This window comes from Nuphar pumila, chromosome 13, assembly GCF_984573655.1.
Source record: "Nuphar pumila chromosome 13, dmNupPumi1.hap1.1, whole genome shotgun sequence".
NCBI lineage: Eukaryota > Viridiplantae > Streptophyta > Magnoliopsida > Nymphaeales > Nymphaeaceae > Nuphar > Nuphar pumila.
Window position 1 is genome coordinate 29,685,298 of NC_143261.1, and position 20,175 is coordinate 29,705,472.

Genomic DNA, 20,175 nt, shown 5'->3' on the forward strand with positions numbered 1-20,175 from the left:
ACGAGCGCATTTTAGTTACTTCAAGTCAATGATTCTAAGAGCAAGGGTGTCTTTAAAGCATCAATTATAAAAGAAGGCAGCAGAATGTAATAACCAAAACGTGAGGCAGCTTTCTAATTTTTATAAATAGCTGATAACTTTGAAGGGTTTTTTTTTTTGTGGGGGTGTGTGGAAATTACGCTATTTTTTTAAGTTTATAAGAGAGAGACGTTGGAGGGCGTTCCCCACTTGGATGGAGTTGCGCGCATATCGGAGGTCCGGCCGTTGCAGCAATCTCTCTCTCTCTCTCTCTCTCTCTCTCTCTCTCTCTCTCTCTCTCTCTCTCTCTCTCTCTCTCTCTCTCTCAATGGGCAAAAGACTGTTTCAAAGGTGTGGAGTGTGCGGAGTGTCCCTCGCTGCCCTTCGACGCAATTGCAGGGGGGCGTTAGTCCGCCACCGCGTCACCAATCAGCATATACATATACTCCCTTTCTCTCTCTACCCATATTGCCTCTCAAAGGTACACACCCACCTTCTCTCTCTCTCTCTCTCTCTCTCTCTCTCTCTCTCTCTCTCGGTTGCTTTTGTTTTGGCTTTGTCTCTGCTTTTTTCATTTGAATCTCGTCTGTGCTGATTAGTTATGCCAATTTATTTTGTTTTTAATTGTTTATCTTTTCTTGAACTTTTGATTAAATAGTTTCAAGTTTAGCTGAGGACTCATAGGTAATTCGCTAGTTGCTGTAGGTTTATTTATTTTTTAGTTTAATTATACATTGATATGTTAGATAATTTTTTAATTTATGCAGATTTTTTGTGTTCATTTTAGATTTTATGTATATATGTAACGAATTCTTATGTTTCTTAAGAAGTACAATTAATTCTTATGATGTGTTTCCTTTGTTGAGTGAAATGCAGGAGGGTTTCCTTTGTTCATTGCATGAGCTTTTCAGTATCCTGTTCTTCTCCTTCTTATAAGAGTGAACTTACCTGGAGCAACCATGAGTGAAATCCAAATGTCAGGACCTCTTGACAGATTCGCTAGGCCTGGTACCTATCCTTTGCTGTTGTCTTACATTCTTTTGGCTTTGAAATCTTTGAAAGAATTGAAGTATTAGTTGCTGTTGCTGTTGCTGTTATATCATTGTTTAACACCATTGATATGTTTTTCTATCTATTGCTGAGTTCTTGTAACTGTATGTTGATGGGCAGTAACATTAATTCCTTCAGTAGAATCATGGGTCTGGCAGAATCTTAGTGCTTTTCTGCCACAAACTACAGCGATGCCTTTACGCATTTGGATTTCCAGGTCCTCCAAGTCGCAATTTGGAGGGAAAGCAAGTCTAGAGAAAAAGTGAAATTCACGTGCCTTAACTGCTCGTGGTTAGAAAATCCCATTGTAGGCCTGAAGAATTGTTTTGATTTGACGATAGCTCTAAAATGAAATGTTTGCACCTGTTTTTGGTTGATAATAAATTACTGTTAGTTGTGTATTTGCTACGATTTTTAGGATTGTATCTCAGGTATGAGAATATGCTTTTTTTCTTATGACGAGTAACCCACCAGGATTGAGCCCTAATTGGCCTCACCCTATAGCGGTAAAACCCAGTAGCGTGGACCAGCACCATGATGTTGCTCCATACCTGTCGTGAGTTTGATCCCAGGGGGGAATCGTGATGTCCAGGGGCCTCTGGACATCCCAATGGTTGCCCTAACCAACTAGGTGACCCTGCAGGGGCTGAGGACATGCTTTTTTTTATCAAGCATATGGTTGTTAGAGGATCAACCAGTAAAGAGTTGTTATGGATGAAATTTCAAGTTAACTTTTTTTAGCATAAAAGCCTCGTGATACATAAAACTGTTATTGAGTTCCAAGCAAATGGGAATCACCTATTTTTCCTTTTATCCAATAAATACATGGTTTTGGGAAGTATCAATTTGTTTACAAACATGCCTGGTTGTCTGAGCTTGTAAGTTGAAGGACTATGTTTTCCTGCTTTAATTTTGACATCAATGGCATATGCATCTCCATGATGCTCATGGAAATTTTTACTTGATTGGTGTTATATTTGTCATATCTCCAAATATTCAGATGTTGAGAACTCAGAAGATGAAAGGAAGACTAGGATTGGATCTCTGAAAAAGAAAGCAATCAATGCCTCTACCAAGTTCAAACATTCTTTGACGAAAAGGGGTAGGAGAAGCAGTAGAGTTGCCTCTGTTTCCATTGAAGATGTACGTGATTTGGAAGAGTTGCAGGCTGTTGATGCATTGCGCCAAGCACTTATACTGGAAGAGCTATTACCCTCAAGGCACGATGATTATCATATGCTGCTAAGGTGAAATCTCTTTCTTCTTTTGTCAACTTATGAGCTGGGAAGGTGTTTAAACTTTGTGATATACATAATTATCACTTTGTTGATATAATACACACGCAAATAAATAAATAAATATATATATATATATATGGCAAAACATTTGGTATTGTTTCCATTATGTCATATTTCCTCTGGAAGTCATAGGTGCAGGTTGTTTTGATTTAATTGGACCTCATAGATGTGTTCAGCATGTTCCAAATAGTAGGAATCGGGTTTTGAATCATGTTTTTAGGATGAAAAAACACAATTTTATTTGTAGGCAACTGACTTTTGAAGCCTTATGAGAACATGAGTTTGTGTTGTAATCAGGCAATTCAAAAGCCAATTCCCTCGAAGAAAAGCATGTAGATCACATCTGTAAGGTTAATTTCATGAAAAAGCAACCAAAAAATGAAAAAAAAAGGAGGTGTTTGTACCTCACACCGCCATGACCAAATGTTATATGTATAGGGAAGGGGGGACTGTCCAACCAAATGAAGGTCCAAAATCTACAACCAACGACAATTGGACGGCTCCCCTTCTCCAATGCTTGAGCGCATCTCATCAATCGGACCTCATATATTTATTCTTTATAATTTATTTAGTAATAAATATGCCTTATACGAAGACTTTATGACATATAAACATGTTTTTCGAAACGTGAAAAATCGATGGCTCACAATGCATTTAAAATTTACAATACAAAGTATTGTTGGCAGTTGATTTTTAGCACTTTCAAAAACACATCTAAACATAGAAAATTCATAATCCAAAACATGTCACTCACATAATGAATGATAAAAATCCAATATGTTAATTGATATATGAAAAACTTGATTGTTAGAGAAGGATGCCATTGATTATCATCGGTTGTAGATTTTGGACCAATGGTATCAGTATTTGGTGCGTATCGGCCGATACGCATTGTATCGGCAGAAAATTGATATGCATCACCCCTAAATTGGCTATTTTAATAAATATAAAAAAACTTAAAAATAATATTTTATTATTTTAATGGTTTTAACCAATGTTGTACATATCATACTGTATCGTACGTACGTATCATTACTATTTAGAATATCGATAAGATACACACTCATATCACGATACGAGTGCATATCATAGTTTTATCTTATGTATCGTACGATATGAAGTGCATCATACGATACAGGGTCAACACTCTTAAAAATGACCAAATCGTAATTTTTCAGTTTGGGTTTTAAAGACCTCTTGAGATCCGACTTCCTCATTTGTGTAAAAGCCATTAGACAGGTATTTATGCACTCTAGACTCATGAGAGCGATTTGAGAGCCGATTCGTGCATAAGGGAAAGGGATTTTGCGGCTTGCTAAAGTAAAAATCCATTTTCACCATTTTTCACACAAAGGAAGTGGGTTAAGGTAAAAAAACTTTATTATCAGTAAAATTAAAAAGTATCCTCTGAAAAAAATTGTCTCGCTGGACGCTGCCAACTTACCGCAAATTTGAATACGCATAAATTAGATATTTATATCAAGGTTGAAATCAGGCTCCACACTCCTCCAACAAAGATGGCATCAAATGATCCGACATAGCAATGAGATACTCAAGTAATCAGTGAAAATTGATTGAAAATAGAATGCAATTATTGCCATAATATTTTTGTTTATATAATATGAAAGTATGAGTCTTGTGGCACGTTTTTAATTGCAAGATATTTAATATTTTGCATTGTTCTTGTGAGATATGCATGCAATATTATCTATGATTTTATATTAGTTGATGTTTGATGATATCTTATACAGCTCATAGAGACATAAATGCTTCATATGTGATTTTATGGTAGTATTTTGTGTAATTCGTTATTGTTTCATGCTATGTCACATGGGTGAGGGTGCGGGTGCGGGTGCAGGTGTGACATGGGTGCGGCGCAATTTCAAAAATTTTGGACACGGGGAATCGAAGTATACGCTTTGATGGATGTGTGGAAATACAATAAAAGATAAGATTCGAAACGAGGAGATACGTAAGAAGGTAGGCGTTGCATCCATTGAAAATAAGATGAGAGAAAATCATTTACGGTGGTTTGGACATATTCGGTGAAGGCTTAATGATGCTCCAATTAGAAGGATGGACAAATGAAAAAATATATTAGTTAAAAGAGGTCGAGGTAGGCCTAAGAAGACTTGGATGGAGATGATAGGAAAGGATATGAATGCTTTGAACCTCACCGAGGACATGGCATTGGATAGAAATGATTGGAGGAGAAGGATTCATGTGGACCCAGAATGATTTTCTTTTTTTGGTTCATATTGCCGACCCCAATTGTTTTGGGATGAAGGCGTAGTTGTTGTTGTTGTTGTATGTGTGTGTATTTAAAGTGTCGTAGATCCATAGAGCTGGACAAATCTGCCATGTACCAAACATGCGCATCTGGTCCAGATCTAGTGCACTAATACCTTGAAAAAAAAAAGAGTACGATCTACACACACACACACACACACACATATATATATATATATATATATATATATATATATATATATATATTCATATTTATATTCCAGAATAAAATTTGAAAAGGAAAATACATTAATTCCATGTGTATCTTAGAGTAAATATTCAGATTTACTCTTTTCTCTTGGGTTTTTTTCTAAAACCTTGCATAGAAAACCGATCAATGCTCTTTTTCCCATTCAAATCAAAAGAACGAACCCGTACCTTATCTTTGAAGATTGCAAAAGCCGGAGGATCAACCAATATTTGGAGAAGAAGGCCTCTTCTTCTTCCTTCTTCCTTCTTCCTTCTTCTTTCTTCTCCTTCTCTTTTCCTCTCTTTTTCTTTCTTTTCCTTCTTCCTCTTTTTTTTTGAAGTATTTATAGAGAATAGTGGGGTGACGCCTCCAGCCCCTTCTAGAGTGGATGGAGAGAGTACTCTCCTATTTGGGAGTCTCTTTCCCACTTACTTTCCAATTTTGTTAGAACTCTTTCTTTTTTACTTTTTTCCAATTTTATTTCCTTAAGAAGTCTTTTTTCTTTTTTTAATACTCTTCTCACTCTTATCTGTTAACAATTTAGGGACTCTTTTAGGGAGTCTAATTTTAGCTAACCAAAACTGAAATTCGGAATTAATTTTAATTTAAAAATAAATTAATTAATTATTAATAATTAAATATCCAAAAACTTTCAGAGGGTACCTTATCCCTCTAGGAGTCTTTTTAACTCTAGTTAACTTCAATTTAAATATAAAAAATGAATTTAAAACTGAATTCTTATTGGGTATGGATCTGAATCCGAATCCAAGATCCAAATCCATACCCAAACTTCAATTGAATCCTGGGTTGGATCAATTCCTAATTAATATGAGTCTTGAACAGAGTCCAGATCCATATTAATTTGGATCAAATGCATTGGATTCAGTCCGATCCAAATCCGGACCCGGCCCATCGAGGCGGTCCTTTTTTGAAAAATTGCGATTTTCGGGCCAACCGTACCCCGAATTTAAAAAAGTAAAATATCATTATACGCAAATTTTCAAAATGCATCCAACGATATATAACTCGAATTTCGTCTCTGAAATTCGTCTGAATATAACCCAAATTTCGCTTGAATTTAAAAGTTGAAAATAAAACTCTTTATCACCTTTCGATTGGCTCATCTAGACCTTGTCAATGAGACCTAGGCCAAGCCCAGACTCAAGGAACATCGGCCTAATATCGAGGTTCTACCGATTTTTCTTCTATACTTAACCAAATTTTCGAAAATCTCAATTTTAACTAAATGTGAAAATGCACGATATTACATTTCCTTCATGGCATTTTCAGTGACTAGGTTCCTCCTTAACCTAGAAATTTGTTGTTTTCATGAACTTTTGTTAGTTGTACCCTTTTGCTTTTTAGTTAGTTAATACTACTTTGTAATGAATCAGTAGTCTTTCTTTTTTCACTTAGAAAGCTAGATTAAACTAACAGCATTTCCTCCTTGAGGTACTTGAATTTTGAAATTTTCTGAGGCTATTTGGCTATAACCTTTCATCAAATGAAGAACTTATGTTGTCTTGAGATGAAGAGGTAGAATTCTGAAATATGAGGCCTAGATAATGATTAATGAAGTTCTACAGTAGAGCAAGAATGTGACAAGCCACATACTAATCTAAGTTGTGCATCTCTTTCATCTTACCATATTGGCAAGGAAAAATCTCATTCTCTGGAAAATATTGGCAAGGAAAAATCTCGTGCTATTTCCAAATATCTTGTTTTCTTGGGAAAATCTTTGGCAAATATTGGTATAAAAATATGAATAATATAAAAACAGTGAGAAAAATGTGTCATATTAAATATCCTAAACAAAACATGATATGTACATGACATTTTGAAAATAACAATTTTTTTGGCATAATATCAGTTTTTGAAAATATCATGATAAAATTGTAATATTTCAAATTATCAATGATAATGTGAGCATGGCATTAATAATATCTAAATACCACATTCATGCTGTTGCAATTGGTGCTGAAAATGTGTAAGCTTTTTTCTGACCCTCTATTTAATGAGGCATTTGATAAGGATATTGGCAAACTCTGAATCCATCATAATAGCTTCTTAAATGTTGAACTTGAATATGCATTTCACTAGCACCCGCACCAAACATGGGTGTGATGCTTGCACACGGGCTTCTATAGTGTCTGGTGCGGTCAACCTCACCGGAATCCATTTGTCTGAAACTGGACTCAGTTAACCCAAACCAAGTCCAGTTTTATCTATATTATATACATAAATATGTACACACACAATATATATATGCTAATCTAAGCTGTGCATCTCTTTCATCTTACCATAGTCGCAAATCTCATTCTCTAGAAAATATTGGCAAGGAAAAATCTCGTGATATTTCCAAATATCTTGTTTTCCTGGGAAAATCTTTGGCAAATAAATATCAATAAAAATATGAATAATATAAAAGAGTGCAAAAAATGTGTGTCATATTAAATATCCTAAACAAAACACGATATGTATATGACATTTTGAAAATAACAAATTTTTTGGCATAATATCAGTTTTTTAAAATATCATGATAAAATTGTAATATTTCCAATTGTCAATGATAATGTGAGTATGGCATTAATCTAAATACCACATTCATGTTGTTGCAATTGGTGCTGAAAATGTCTAAGCTTTTTTCTGGCCCTCTATTTAATGAGGCATTTGATAAGGATATTGGCAAACTCTGAGTCCATCATAATAGCTTCAGCAATGTTGAACTTGAATATGCATTTCACTAGCACCCGCACCAAACATGGGTGCGACGCTTGCACATGGGCTTCTATAGTGTCAGGTGCGGTCCATTTGGCAAACTCTGAGTCCATCATAATTGCTTCATCAATGTTGAACTTGAATATGCATTTCACTAGTACCCGCACCAAACATGGGTGCGACGCTTGCACACGGGCTTCTATAGTGTCAGGTGCGGTCCATTTGTCTGAAACTGGACTCAGTTAACCCAAACCAAGTTCAGTTTTATCTATATTATATACATAAATATGTACACACACACACACAATATATATATATATATATATATATATATATATATATATATATATATATATATATATATATATATATATATATATATATATATATATATATATATATATATATATATATATCTGCATCCCTGCACCCAAGTTTTTTGAAACTGCTGTGGCACCCTTTACACCCGCACTTATGTGACATAGCTCAATACACAGTATTTGGAGTGAAATGGTTGTTGAAAAATCATGTACGTTAACATTGTATTGCATGTGTCCATGCATTTCTCTTATTTATGCATCTATATGTTTTATGTAACGAGTATACATAAAACTTGCAAAACTCTAGATGGTATATTGTTGGATTTGTTCTTTTCACCTATTCTAATTACATTGTGTAATTATCTCTTCTATACAACAGAACTATGAGTAGCTTTATATATTCATAATAATGCCTCAACTTTTGTATCTAAATGCTCAAGCTGGGTTTTATGATAATAGTTGGTCTCATTTTATGTTAGTATATTGATGTGATGCTGCAGGTTTTTGAAAGCAAGAAAATTTGATATTGAGAAAACCAAACAAATGTGGGCTGATATGATTCAGTGGAGGAAGGAATTTGGTGCTGACACAATTTTGGAGGTAATCCTGGTCATCTGCTGATCAAGATTGTTACATTCTTTTTGGATATTTCTCTATATGATATGTTTTTTGATGTTCAGATGGATGTTTTTGCTTAGATTAATGTCATCTTCTGGAAATCAGTTTCGATATACTGCATCACTGAACTAAGGGATGTCATAGCAGTATATCAGTATTTCTGTTGGTCATACATGCTTGTTGTTTCTTCAAGTGTTGATAGTGTTTACTTACATTCTGTACGATATGGATTTCTTTATCTACCAGTGCAATACTTAGTTCTTATTATCTACTATGTGCCAATATTCAGGTTAAGCAACTTATACGTATTATCATGCACCTATATTAAGGTTTATTTTAGAATTAAAAAGTTCACCATCAAATGTTGAAACCACATGAAGACGGTGTGTAATGTTGCACTTAGGGGTATGTATGTGGTGAAAGAATTGAAATTTTGCGAATATGAATTCAGCACCCATCCATGTGATGGTACGTTCATGGTGCTTTCAGCAATCTTTACCCATGAACGTGACTCATTAGAATGTTTCTTTTTTTATGGAAAACAACATATATTTGGACAAGGATGGATTTCTTGCATATTTTGGAACTCAGAATCTTCCTTCCCTAGCAAAGTTGTTTTGGAGCCTCTCCTTTATTAGAATCTAAGGAAATAGGCTGTTTAGGTTTGGGAGCACAAATTTGTGGCTTCTTTTGCATATGCATGTAGCATTATGCATCTTTATCAGGCTATTGCAAATTGTCCTTTTTTAATCGTCAATATTTTCATTTAATTAGTTGATTGTTTACATATCTGATAGGATTTTGATTTCAAAGAAGTTGATGAGGTCCAGAAATACTATCCACAAGGTCATCATGGGGTTGATAAGGAAGGCAGGCCTGTTTATATAGAGCAACTGGGGAAGGTTGATCCTAACAAGTTGATGCAAGCAACAAATATAGAGCGTTATGTAAAGTATCATGTGCAGGAGTTTGAGAAAATCTTTGCCTTGAAATTCCCTGCTTGCTCCATAGCAGCAAAAAGGCACATTGACTCAAGCACAACAATCCTGGATGTACAGGGCGTGGTACTCTCTCTCTCTCTCTCTCTCTCTCTCTCTCTCTCTCTCTCTCTCTCTCTCTCTCTCTCTCTCTCTCTCTCTCTCTCTCTCTCTCTCTCTCTCTCTCTCTCTCTATCTATCTATCTATCTATATATATATATATACATATATATATATATATATATATACATATATATATATATATATATGTATGTGTAATTTATAGTATGCTTGCCTCGTACGTAAGCCACATGCTTGTCCTTCAGGGTCTTAAAAATTTCAGTAAGGCTGCAAGAGACCTTGTAATGCGTATCCAGAAAATCGATGGTGATAACTACCCTGAGGTATTATTCTTTTCTTGCTCAGGTTCTTGGTTCTTATGGGAGGGAATATGGTTTCTTGTTATTAGTTATGATACCTGTTATTTCACTGAACACCTTGGTGCTACATTGCAGACATTGTGCCGCATGTTCATCATAAATGCAGGTTCTGGATTCAGACTTCTTTGGAATACTGTGAAGACTTTCCTTGATCCCAAAACCACCTCAAAAATCCATGTATGCACAAAACTACATTCTTAAGCATTGCAGACATGATGCTTTTATTGTTTGTAGACTTATAGTTTATCTATCTTTGTTTCTTTTCAGGTCCTCGGAAACAAGTACCAGGACAAGTTGCTTGAAGTAATCGATTCCAGGTAACATTAAAATTGCTGACTTTTGTCTTTTGGAGTGAATCAGTAATCACAAGCACCTCTATGATTCATGCATGGTTGTTTTGATATTTTTATATAATAAATTTAAGAACAAACCACACATCTGAATTCTCCTTATGTGTTATTTACCTTCATTAAACTATTTGAAGAACATGATATTTAAATCCTATCTTCAAAAGGGAGGTTTATCATTTATTTACTTGCCATTCATTTAAAGCTACAGGTCGGCCTCTTAATCAATTCCTGAATTTCAAAGTTTTGTATTGAAAATCATGTCATTCTTGTCTTTGTACTCTTTGCTTACATGTCTATTTCCTTCGGTTTATACTAGTCAATTGCCAGAATTTCTGGGAGGCACCTGCACATGTGCAGATGATGGTGGCTGCCTTAATTCAGATAAAGGCCCATGGAAAGATCCTGAAATAATGAAGGTTATGTTTTGTTTTCATTTACCCAAATTTCAAAAATTGAGCAGTACCCCATTTTAACTCTATCTTATACTCATTAAATTCTTATTTTCTGAATTTTATTGCAGATGGTTCATAATGGAGAAGCTAAATGTGCCAGAAAACTTGTGACTGTTTCAGGCAGTGATGAGAAGACTATTTCTCAAACAGATATAGTGTACCCAAAGGTTTTCAATCTTCAGCAATTGCTTACCTTTCTTTACTCTGTGTTTTTCTGTTGTATTGGGTGTCTTTATCATGTATTATATTTTGTATTTTGTTATCTTTACTGATATTTATTCATTTTCTTCTTATCACTACAAGGGTTTCGATTCTTTTTCTGGAGAGCCATTGTTTGAAGCTGAGGACATGAAATCTCCAAGGGTTGGAAGGGAGTTTATAGAACATCCTCTTTTGTCTCCTGTCCAGGAAGAAGTAAGCTGTTCATACTTCCTGATACGTAAACTGGACATTTATGTATCTGTTATTCTTCTGGTGTAAAAGTGACGGAATCCAAATTACTTTTTTCCACCTTGCTTGTTTGCAACTGGTAGTAGTATTCTTGGAGTTAAAAATCTTAGTATTCAATAGCCCATCAGAGGAATCAGTAAAGAGGTTCCTATGGCTGAAATTTACAGTTTACATTACCCGCAATTCCCAATTACTAAAGGCATGATTTATTTCAAAGCATTATCTTCCATATATAATAATCATGCAGGTTTAACATGGTTGTCATTATTGTCATATTTTGTCACATCTACTTGGATTCTCTTTAAGTTTGATTTCTCCTTATCTCTGGGATTTGTGTTCAATATCAGTTTCCCCTTATCTCTGGCGTTTGTGTTCATTATCAGCAAGAAGTATCAAACTTTGGGCGTTTGTTGGTGGAATTTGAGCCATGGGAATAATTGTCCTTTATTATGCATGGACTGCTTATTTTAGAAATCTGAAGTTTTATTTTTTTACACCTTGGATCATTGTGCATGGGAGATGGAAAAAGGAACTGCCATAGTTGGTGAGTGAATGATATATCAATCTGTGGAGCTGCCACTCTGGGAACTTGATCTCCTGTCCAATGAGCAACCACAACGCTACTCCCTGCCAACGCGGGCGCGATGGATGACACATGCATCAAAGTCTGTAAAAAGACTTTTTAAGGGTGGTTTCCACCTGCCACTAAAAGCATTTTAACCTAAATCACACGGACTCGGCTAAAAGGTCGACGCACCCGCGTCACCCGTACCCGACACGGGTGCGGCTTCGGACACGGGGTGGACACGGTTAACTAAGTGTCGGTCTCGATCAACGCACTAGGGCAGAGTCCGTCCACATTTTGGACTCGGTCAACTTTGACCGAGTCTATTTTTGTCCATTTATTTTAGTAAGTTTGTGTTGTTACTTCAATAAAATTACTTTTTTATTTTTGCTTTAAAATTTACAATCTTATTATTGTTATATGTATATATTTTTTAAAAAAAATATATATATATATAGCCGTGTCCCCGTGTCCAAAATTTTTGAAATTGCTCTGCACCCGTGTCACACCCGCACCCATGTGACATAGATTTTAACATGCACACCATGATCCAGGGCCGCCCATCATGCGCGATGCGTGGCCCTGGTGTGTTGGAAGCTACCTCTTTCTCTCTCTTGATATATATATATATATATATATATATATATATATATATATATATATATTTAGTGCCATTTTTTTCTCATCTAGAATGCAATCTCCACATTGGGTGCATCATTGCTGAATTGTACCATTCAGCTGTTTTTGTAGATGTTTAATATCAGATAGTTGCTACAATTTTCACTTAGTGGATGAGATCCACACCATTAAGAAGTTGAAGCTTGACAGTAACAAATTGATATGTGCGGCTTAGAATGCACAAGGAGCTGACAAAGAGAACTGAATACCTTCAAGTTCCAACCTGACAGAAGGACCTTGCTCTCACTATCATAACAACGCACATTCTAACCTTATGAAATCTTTGACAAACGTATCTGAGATTAGTATCAAGATTTAAATAGCAGACCTCTCTCTCTCTCTCTCTCTCTCTCTCTCTCTCTCTCTCTCTCTCTCTTTGTGTGTTGCAGCATGAAAATGTAAGTGCAAGCAACTATGTTTACCAAATGAGATCCTTTCAAGACATTTTCCATCCTTTTGAAACATGCAACGCCCTTCTCTTTAATCTACACTGGTTCCTTGTTGAGTTTAATACCAGCAATTTTCTCTGTGTAAAGCTGTAGTGTTTACCCACTTCCAGGCCCTTATTTCTTCTCCCATTTTTTCCGTAAATATCGGAAGCCAATTTTAGCATATCCGTCTTCTTTCCACAGCCAAAATCTTATTAATTTTATCTTTTATAGGTGGAGGTTTTTGAATCTATGAAAAATCGAAGTATTTTCCATCATTTCAAAACATGCAGTTTTTTTTCAATTTATGTATTTGGTGCTCTTTCTGCTCTGAGTTTCTATTAAAAATTCTTCAGGCACACATCGGGAATGGAAATTTCCAGAAAACTTATGAAGAGTCTAATTGCACCCCAATGGTTGATAAGGCTGTTGATTGTAGTTGGGAAAAAGAAGTTCCAGACGTGAAGCCTTCATCTCAAAGTCCTGCAATTTCTAGAGGTACACAAGCCTATGCTGGATGGATTTTATACTTATTGCAGGATAATACAGTGATTCAATTAATCTAAACTGGACAAAAAATGGCATGTATATATGTATCTATCTATTTAAATACATACATGCCCATATACATGTAATGCACGCAAAAGCATTGTACACACAAATATATACATACATACATATGCACTGGTTATGGTGTGCACTAATGTAGAGTCAGGTCAACAGCATTTCTATTAATCTGACATCATAGATGTGTTCAGCATAGTCTGTTTGCCAGGGTTCACATCTTGGATTGTGTTTTTTTCGAAGTAAAATCATGATTTTTGAATCATCAATTTTGGTACATTGTGAGCTGCTGATTTTTGAAGCCCTTGAAAAATCCTTCTTGCTTCAATCACATGATCCCAAACCTGTTTTTCACTAAACAAAACATGTAGATTGTTAAAGAAGAAGCAGGCTCCACAAGGAAGAAGATGAGAAGAGGCTTCAAGAGTCATTAAGTGAGAAAAGAAGAAGGTTGCACCATATAAGGGGTACGCCCCTTCTACTACACTACAAGACAAAAATCATTGGCTTAAAGCTACTTTTATATGGACAAAAATACCCCTGAAAAGAATGCAATGTACAAGTAATACATAAAGAAGGGTAGCGCAATAATAGTGATGCACATATTATACACAACACAACCCTTAACATAGATAACATCTGTAAAACTTTTTTGACCATCTGATCAATTAGTTGGATAATCAATGTGGCACAAGTGTACACCTACTTATATATGGGAAAATATGTGGTGATTCTGTACCATGATGATACCTTACTGTGGTACACTACACATTCTTGTTTGCGTAGATCTAGCCACCAAATGGTAAATCTAACCATACAAATGTGTTTAGCATGATTTATTTAGTATCTTAGAAGGTTTTATCTTGTTTACTACACCATAGGATTCAATTTTTGAGATGGTGAAAATTGTTCACAATTCATGAAAGTATGGGTGGTTTTAAATTGGTAATTGGTATAAAACATCATATTTGAGTCAACTTTAATACATGAAAATAATAAATAGTATATGCTAAGCATAATCCAATGACTAGATTTGGTTTTGGAGCTTAGATCTATGTAAGTCAAGCATGTACCACTGTAAGCTATGGTCACCCTATATATATATGAGAGAGAGAGAAGTTGGTGTTCCCAAAGTTTTGGTGCACCTCGGCACCCCCGTATGACCCAGGGTAACGAACATCTCCCTCTCTATCTAAACTCATGGTGTGTTAGGGATAGTTTGTTTGCTAGGAATCATACATTGGATCATGCCTTTAGAAACAAAATATGATTTTTCAAGTTGTAAAATTTAGGTGCATTGAGAGATTGATTTTGATGCCCTTGAAAATCTTTCTTACACATCACAATGATATGATCCAAAACACATTCTTCATTAGAAAACTATGTAGAACATATATATTGGTACTTTTGACAATATACTCATTTTATTGGATAGTCTATGGCAGGGGTACATGAGCAATCCAACTTCTTTATATATATGTGTGCGTACAAACTCAAGCCCAGGCTATTTTATGTTACTTTCTGGACCATCTGTGGTGGTTTAAACTTTCTGGACTATCTGGATCACATAACTTACTATTCAGGCTTGGCTGTGAATATTCGTCTACTATTGTCTGGTTGTTCGGTCTTAATTTTGCACTGTCATAAAGGTTATTGAAAAATAGTATACTGTTTCATCATGTTCTTAGTATATCGGATGTTTTGTGCCAACCTGCGATGGAATTTTTATAGGTCTGTTTTACAGTACAATCTGTATTGTGCACATTTCTGGAAAAATAAAATAATCAATATTATGGCGGCAATATTGAGTGCCTGTTTAATTTAGTCGTACCTAAAGTATTAATACCAAAAGTTACAGAAGTTGGATTGCCCCCATATGTTCACTTGAATTTTGACTTGCTAAATTTGCTTTATCATGGGCCATTGACCTAATCTTAGTGAAACTAACTAAAGCTGACATTGGTACTACCTAAACTCTCTCTCATGCTTGTTTTCTCCAGAAGGAATCAGCACACAGATACTTTCTGGGGTTATGTCCCTTGTTGTGGGTGCTATTACTGTTGTTCGTTTTACACGTGCAAAGCCAAAGAAGCTCACTGAAGCAGCACTGGATTATGGTACTCCTGCTCTCCGTGCTGATTCATCAATGAGAGATGGAGCTTGTCGTTCTTTGCCAACACCTGCTATTTCTTCTGCTGAATATGCATCCATTGTGAAACATCTAAGTGGCTTGGAAGAAAAGGTTAGCAGTGCTTGTATGAAGCACACAGAGATGCCACCTGATAAGGAGGAACTTCTGAATGCTTCACTAAACCGTGTCAGTGCTCTGGAAGATGAACTCATGGAAACTAAGAAGGTAATCATATGATACCTTGAGGAGAGTTTATGAGAGAGGTTCCTGTTCCACTGGTAGCATTCTTTTCTTTGTGCATACTCGTCTTTAGAGCTTAAAATAGGTGAGGTCAGGTTCAGACTTCAGATCAACCATCCTAGTGCGACCAGAGGGTGAGATCTGGATTTGGGTTGGACTAGATAAGATCTTGTGTTCTCTTATCCTAATTCAAACTCTAGGATCACGGACCTGCCTTGTCAACCAGGATGATGGTGTAGTTAGGGACTGCTCCCCTTTCTCATGCAATTTCTGCCTTGCCAAGGGTGTGGCACACATGCTCGGTCGAAGGCCTAAGCCAAAACTTGAACACATCCATCCTATTTATGTCTTAGCCAGCAGGATACAGGATCCATATATGTGTGTGTGTGTGATAAATCTACTACGGTGCTACACACCCTTATTTGTATGGATCTGACTGTGTATATGGGTCTAGCCCCAATTTATTCGTTATGTCAATAGGTTCTCCAATATACCATAAGATATCATTTTCAAGATGGTGAAAATTCAATTGCTCACAATTCATGAAGATGATGATGATTTAAAACTGGCCAGAAACATCATGCTGGAGTCAACTTTTAACACATGAAAATAATAACTACAAAAATATGATCAAGATTACTATATATAAATCAAGAGTATACCACCATAGGTTATGGTGGTTTAGTACCACAAAAAAGCACCCTATGCACACATGCTCACACACTTCATATTTGTGTCATGGTTTTGAAAGGCTACAAGTGAGGCTTTAGAGGCTTATGCCTTCTATGCCTCATGGTTTTACCTGCCTCAAATGCTTAAGGCTCTTTGGTTGGTATAGAGGCTTATGCCTCCTACTTAAGGAAACTTAAGGCCCATGTTGAGGCTGAGATTCTCTACCAAAAGGCTTAAACCTCTCAAAATCTAGCTTCTAATTGAGAGTCTTGTGTAATCTAGTTTCTTTTAAGGTTATTTTACGTGAAAACAAAGTCCTTTATGAAATAAAAGATCCTGGTATAAACTTAAATTCAAGAGGATAGAAGGAAAACTTTATACAGAGCTTAAAATAAGAAAATAGATTTACATTTTATTTGAATGGGGTTTCCCCTCAAAAAATATCTAAAAAAAAACTGTTGCAATCGTTGATAACTCTCATTGTATAAGAACATCGGCTACATAAGTACAATGCACCAACTAAAGTAGAAAAGCAAATAAGCAAAGGATAATCATAATATTATCTATTTCATATCAAGTGGGAAAGCTTAGAATTTCTTACCCAAATCATCATGATTAAACACAATTACAAAACTATGTATCTATTTAGCTTTATGACCTTATATGGTTTAAAAAATTAAAAAATGAATTTTGAAAAAAGAATAAAAAGGTGTAGATTCATGCAAAAGGTTCCCTTTCCCCAACATCAGAAAAAAATAAATGCAAAAGGGTGAATGAATGGTAAATAACAAAAAAAATTCTCCAAGCTCTTACAGTGTTAATCTCATTCTCATTCTTGACCACTTCAAATATTTAGGTAAAAGTTCTTAAATTTGAATAATAATGTATACTACTATTGAATCATTATGTACATGATGAATTCAAACAATGCAGTTTTCTACTAGCATTTGCTTTTAAAAATATTAATGAATGGGAGTCTAATAATGTTTATGTGAACATTTGTAGTTATTTTACTTATTTATGTTTTATAAGTAAAAAATGTTTTCTAATATTTTCTAAAACTTTTTATATTTGTAGACTTTATGCCTTAAGAGAGATTGAGGCTTACGCTTCGGTATGCCTACAGGCTTTGCACCTTATTAAATGCTTCACTACACCTCACACCTTTAAAAACCTCACTTTGCATACATTTTCAGTTTCTAGCACATTTCTTGTTGTAGTAATTGCATCAGATTCTTTCCAACACCTGTATCCTAGAATAACTTTATACACTTTACTGTCCATCTTAGAACACTCATAAATATATATCTTTTCATGTTTGTGTTTATGCATGCTGTAGGCTTTACAAGAAGCTCTTGTGCGACAAGGAGAGCTACTTGCATATTTTGAGAAGAAAAAGAAAAAGAGCTCAAGGGTATGCTTCTACTGTGCTTTCCATATCGATTGCCAGAACTTGTCTTTCCAATTGATGAACATTCTCTATTCTTGTAATGTGGTCCTTTGGTTTTATCTTGTCTATAGAGAACTGTGTTCTAAAAGCAGTTAACCAATGATGAGTCACTGAATCATTAGTATGTTGCCAGTGAGTATTTCCTTTAAAACTGCTGACAGTCTTCTGCGATGAGAGTAAGCATCTAGTAGTAGAAAAGCATAAAAGAGAAAAAGCTTGAACATCATATTAAGTGAATATTTAGGGTTTGTTCTGAACAACCTGTGCCATTTTGTACGTGGAAGTAGCATGCCAAGGTTTTTTTCTAATCCAATTTACATGAGAAAAGTACTACTAGTTCTTTTCCTTTTCTTTTCTTTCTGCTACTTGACTGTCCATGTAGGTGCAATCAAAACATGTACTCTTAACTATTGAATTTGCCCCAAAGGGGGTTGGCATAGTGGGATTGGGCCTTGGCTATCATACAGGTGGTCAACGTTCGAAACCTGTGGGTGTTACCTCCTTGCATAAGCTGAAGGCCAGAATAGGCCCTGGGGGCAACGGTCCTAGCCATGGAGTTTTCTACCCCTGGGGTCGATCTATGATCCACCTGTTACTAGGCTGTGGGTTACTCCATGTAACTAATAAAAAAAATATTGAATTTTGAAAATTTTCTGTTTCAAAGACTTTATTTTGTCTCGTACTCTATAATAACATCAGACTTTTTGAAATGTTTTCCTTTCACAGAAACCATTCTGCTGGTAAGTTACAGTTCAGAAGAAATTCAATTGTTTTCAGCTGACATACATGGAAGGGCGGTTGTGGGAGAGGAATGCAAGCATCGTGCTGCCAGGAAAAGTGGTGTAGTGCACCCTAGATGGCGATAGTTCAGTAGCTGAAAGCATCACTTTGGGTTCTTGTAGCGCTCTTAATTCCCTTGTAAAAACAACCAACTCACCCACCCGTTGTACATTCAAAACCCTGAACAAGGTTCATGCTTGTACATTTGATTGTTTATATATCTCAATGTAAGTCACACTGCTCAGCTTTTTCTCCTTCCATACTGTCATCCTCTTTGCCGGCAGCAGAACTTTACAATCAAATGCGCATTCCTTTTGTATATAATTGCTAACAAGATTTAGAACTTCGCATTTGCAGTTAAAATTGCAATCATTTGAACCTTGTTTCTAATTGCTTATCAGCAGATTAATAGCCAATTACATTACAGCTACGATCCAAACTTTGAATCAGTATTATGACTGCCTTCACTTTTCGGTTAATGCCAGAGTAAACCCTATAATTTTGCACAACCTGCAGCTGGGAATTGCAATGATTTGACATTTAGGTTCTGTACGGTTGTAGCCAAATACATTGCAGCTACGACCCAAACTTGAATCAGTATTATGAGTGCCTTCACTTTTCGGTTAATGCCAAAGTACACCCTATAATTTTGCACAACCTGCAGCGGGAATTGCAATGCTTTGACATTTGGGTTCTGTACGGTTGTAGATCACCAAGGGGGTGTTTGTGTGTCACAGAGAAAGCCCCCTTTACCTTTCCGTTGTAAAGGGGGCTTTTTCTGTGAGGCCCACACCAGAAAGGTGTGGCACACACAAACACGAGAAAGAGCTTGTGCGCAGAAAGCTCCCCACCTGACCCAAAGTTTCCATGTTGTAACCCCATTTACAGCCGAACGCCCCCCAAGCCTTGCTTTACTAACATACTTTCTCCATCCTCTTTCACTCGTAATCATGTTTATCTTCTGTGAAAAGTATTTAGTCTTCTGTAACCCCTCAAGCTCGATCAATCAATGACTAGTTGATCTCGTTCTTTTTGCACTTGAAAGCTGCGAATCTAAACATGTTCTATAGGGAATGAATGAACGAGCTTTGCACCAAAAGGTCATAATAATGAATTGTGATTGAAAGACTGCGACTCTCCACGAAGACTGAAAGGATTATGCCAACTCTTGTAGTTGGTGGTGGTTTCGTCATAATGTTTGAGGCGTACGAATTGATTTGATATACCACTTTCCAGCCTAAGGAAAGGCTCCTCATAAACCAAACCTGAGTCCCCAAGTTGGCCACAAGCCAATGCCATAACTTTCCAATTTCCCTCCTTATTCAAGAGCCCTTGTGATGCAAGGGATCAAATAGAAGAATCTGTTTTCAGACTGCAAGATCAAAAACATAAACTGCAGGAGAGCAGGCACCAGGAACTGATCTGATCCACATCAAAGTCCGGTCAGCATCCACCGAAGCTTCAGTTTTCTTGAACGGCAGCTATCGCTACAAATG

At 36.0% G+C, this 20,175-nt stretch overlaps 1 protein-coding gene across 1 annotated transcript; it reads left to right on the forward strand.

Annotated features, from left to right (window-relative positions):
• The first annotated feature begins 455 nt into the window (after nucleotides 1-455).
• Nucleotides 456-19,042, forward strand: LOC149818228 (phosphatidylinositol/phosphatidylcholine transfer protein SFH3-like). The gene is made up of 15 exons (XM_089985371.1): nucleotides 456-499; nucleotides 895-1,026; nucleotides 2,069-2,315; nucleotides 8,384-8,483; nucleotides 9,299-9,565; nucleotides 9,806-9,883; nucleotides 9,995-10,096; nucleotides 10,187-10,236; nucleotides 10,586-10,685; nucleotides 10,790-10,888; nucleotides 11,025-11,135; nucleotides 13,199-13,340; nucleotides 15,407-15,762; nucleotides 17,789-17,863; nucleotides 18,626-19,042. The coding sequence occupies exons 2-15, from the start codon at nucleotides 978-980 to the stop codon at nucleotides 18,641-18,643; spliced, it is 1,794 nt and encodes a 597-aa protein (XP_089841497.1). The 5' UTR covers nucleotides 456-499; nucleotides 895-977; the 3' UTR covers nucleotides 18,644-19,042.
• The last annotated feature ends 1,133 nt before the right edge of the window (nucleotides 19,043-20,175 follow it).

What these genes read in the sequence shown, in the direction of transcription:
- LOC149818228 (XM_089985371.1), top strand. Translation starts at nt 978, where the DNA reads ATGAGTGAAATCCAAATGTCAGGACCTCTTGACAGATTCGCTAGGCCT. An exon ending in TCCTGGATGTACAGGGCGTG is followed by an intron (nt 9,566 to 9,805) that starts GTACTCTCTCTC and finishes CTTGTCCTTCAG; the next exon opens with GGTCTTAAAAATTTCAGTAA. An exon ending in CTTGAAGTAATCGATTCCAG is followed by an intron (nt 10,237 to 10,585) that starts GTAACATTAAAA and finishes GGTTTATACTAG; the next exon opens with TCAATTGCCAGAATTTCTGG.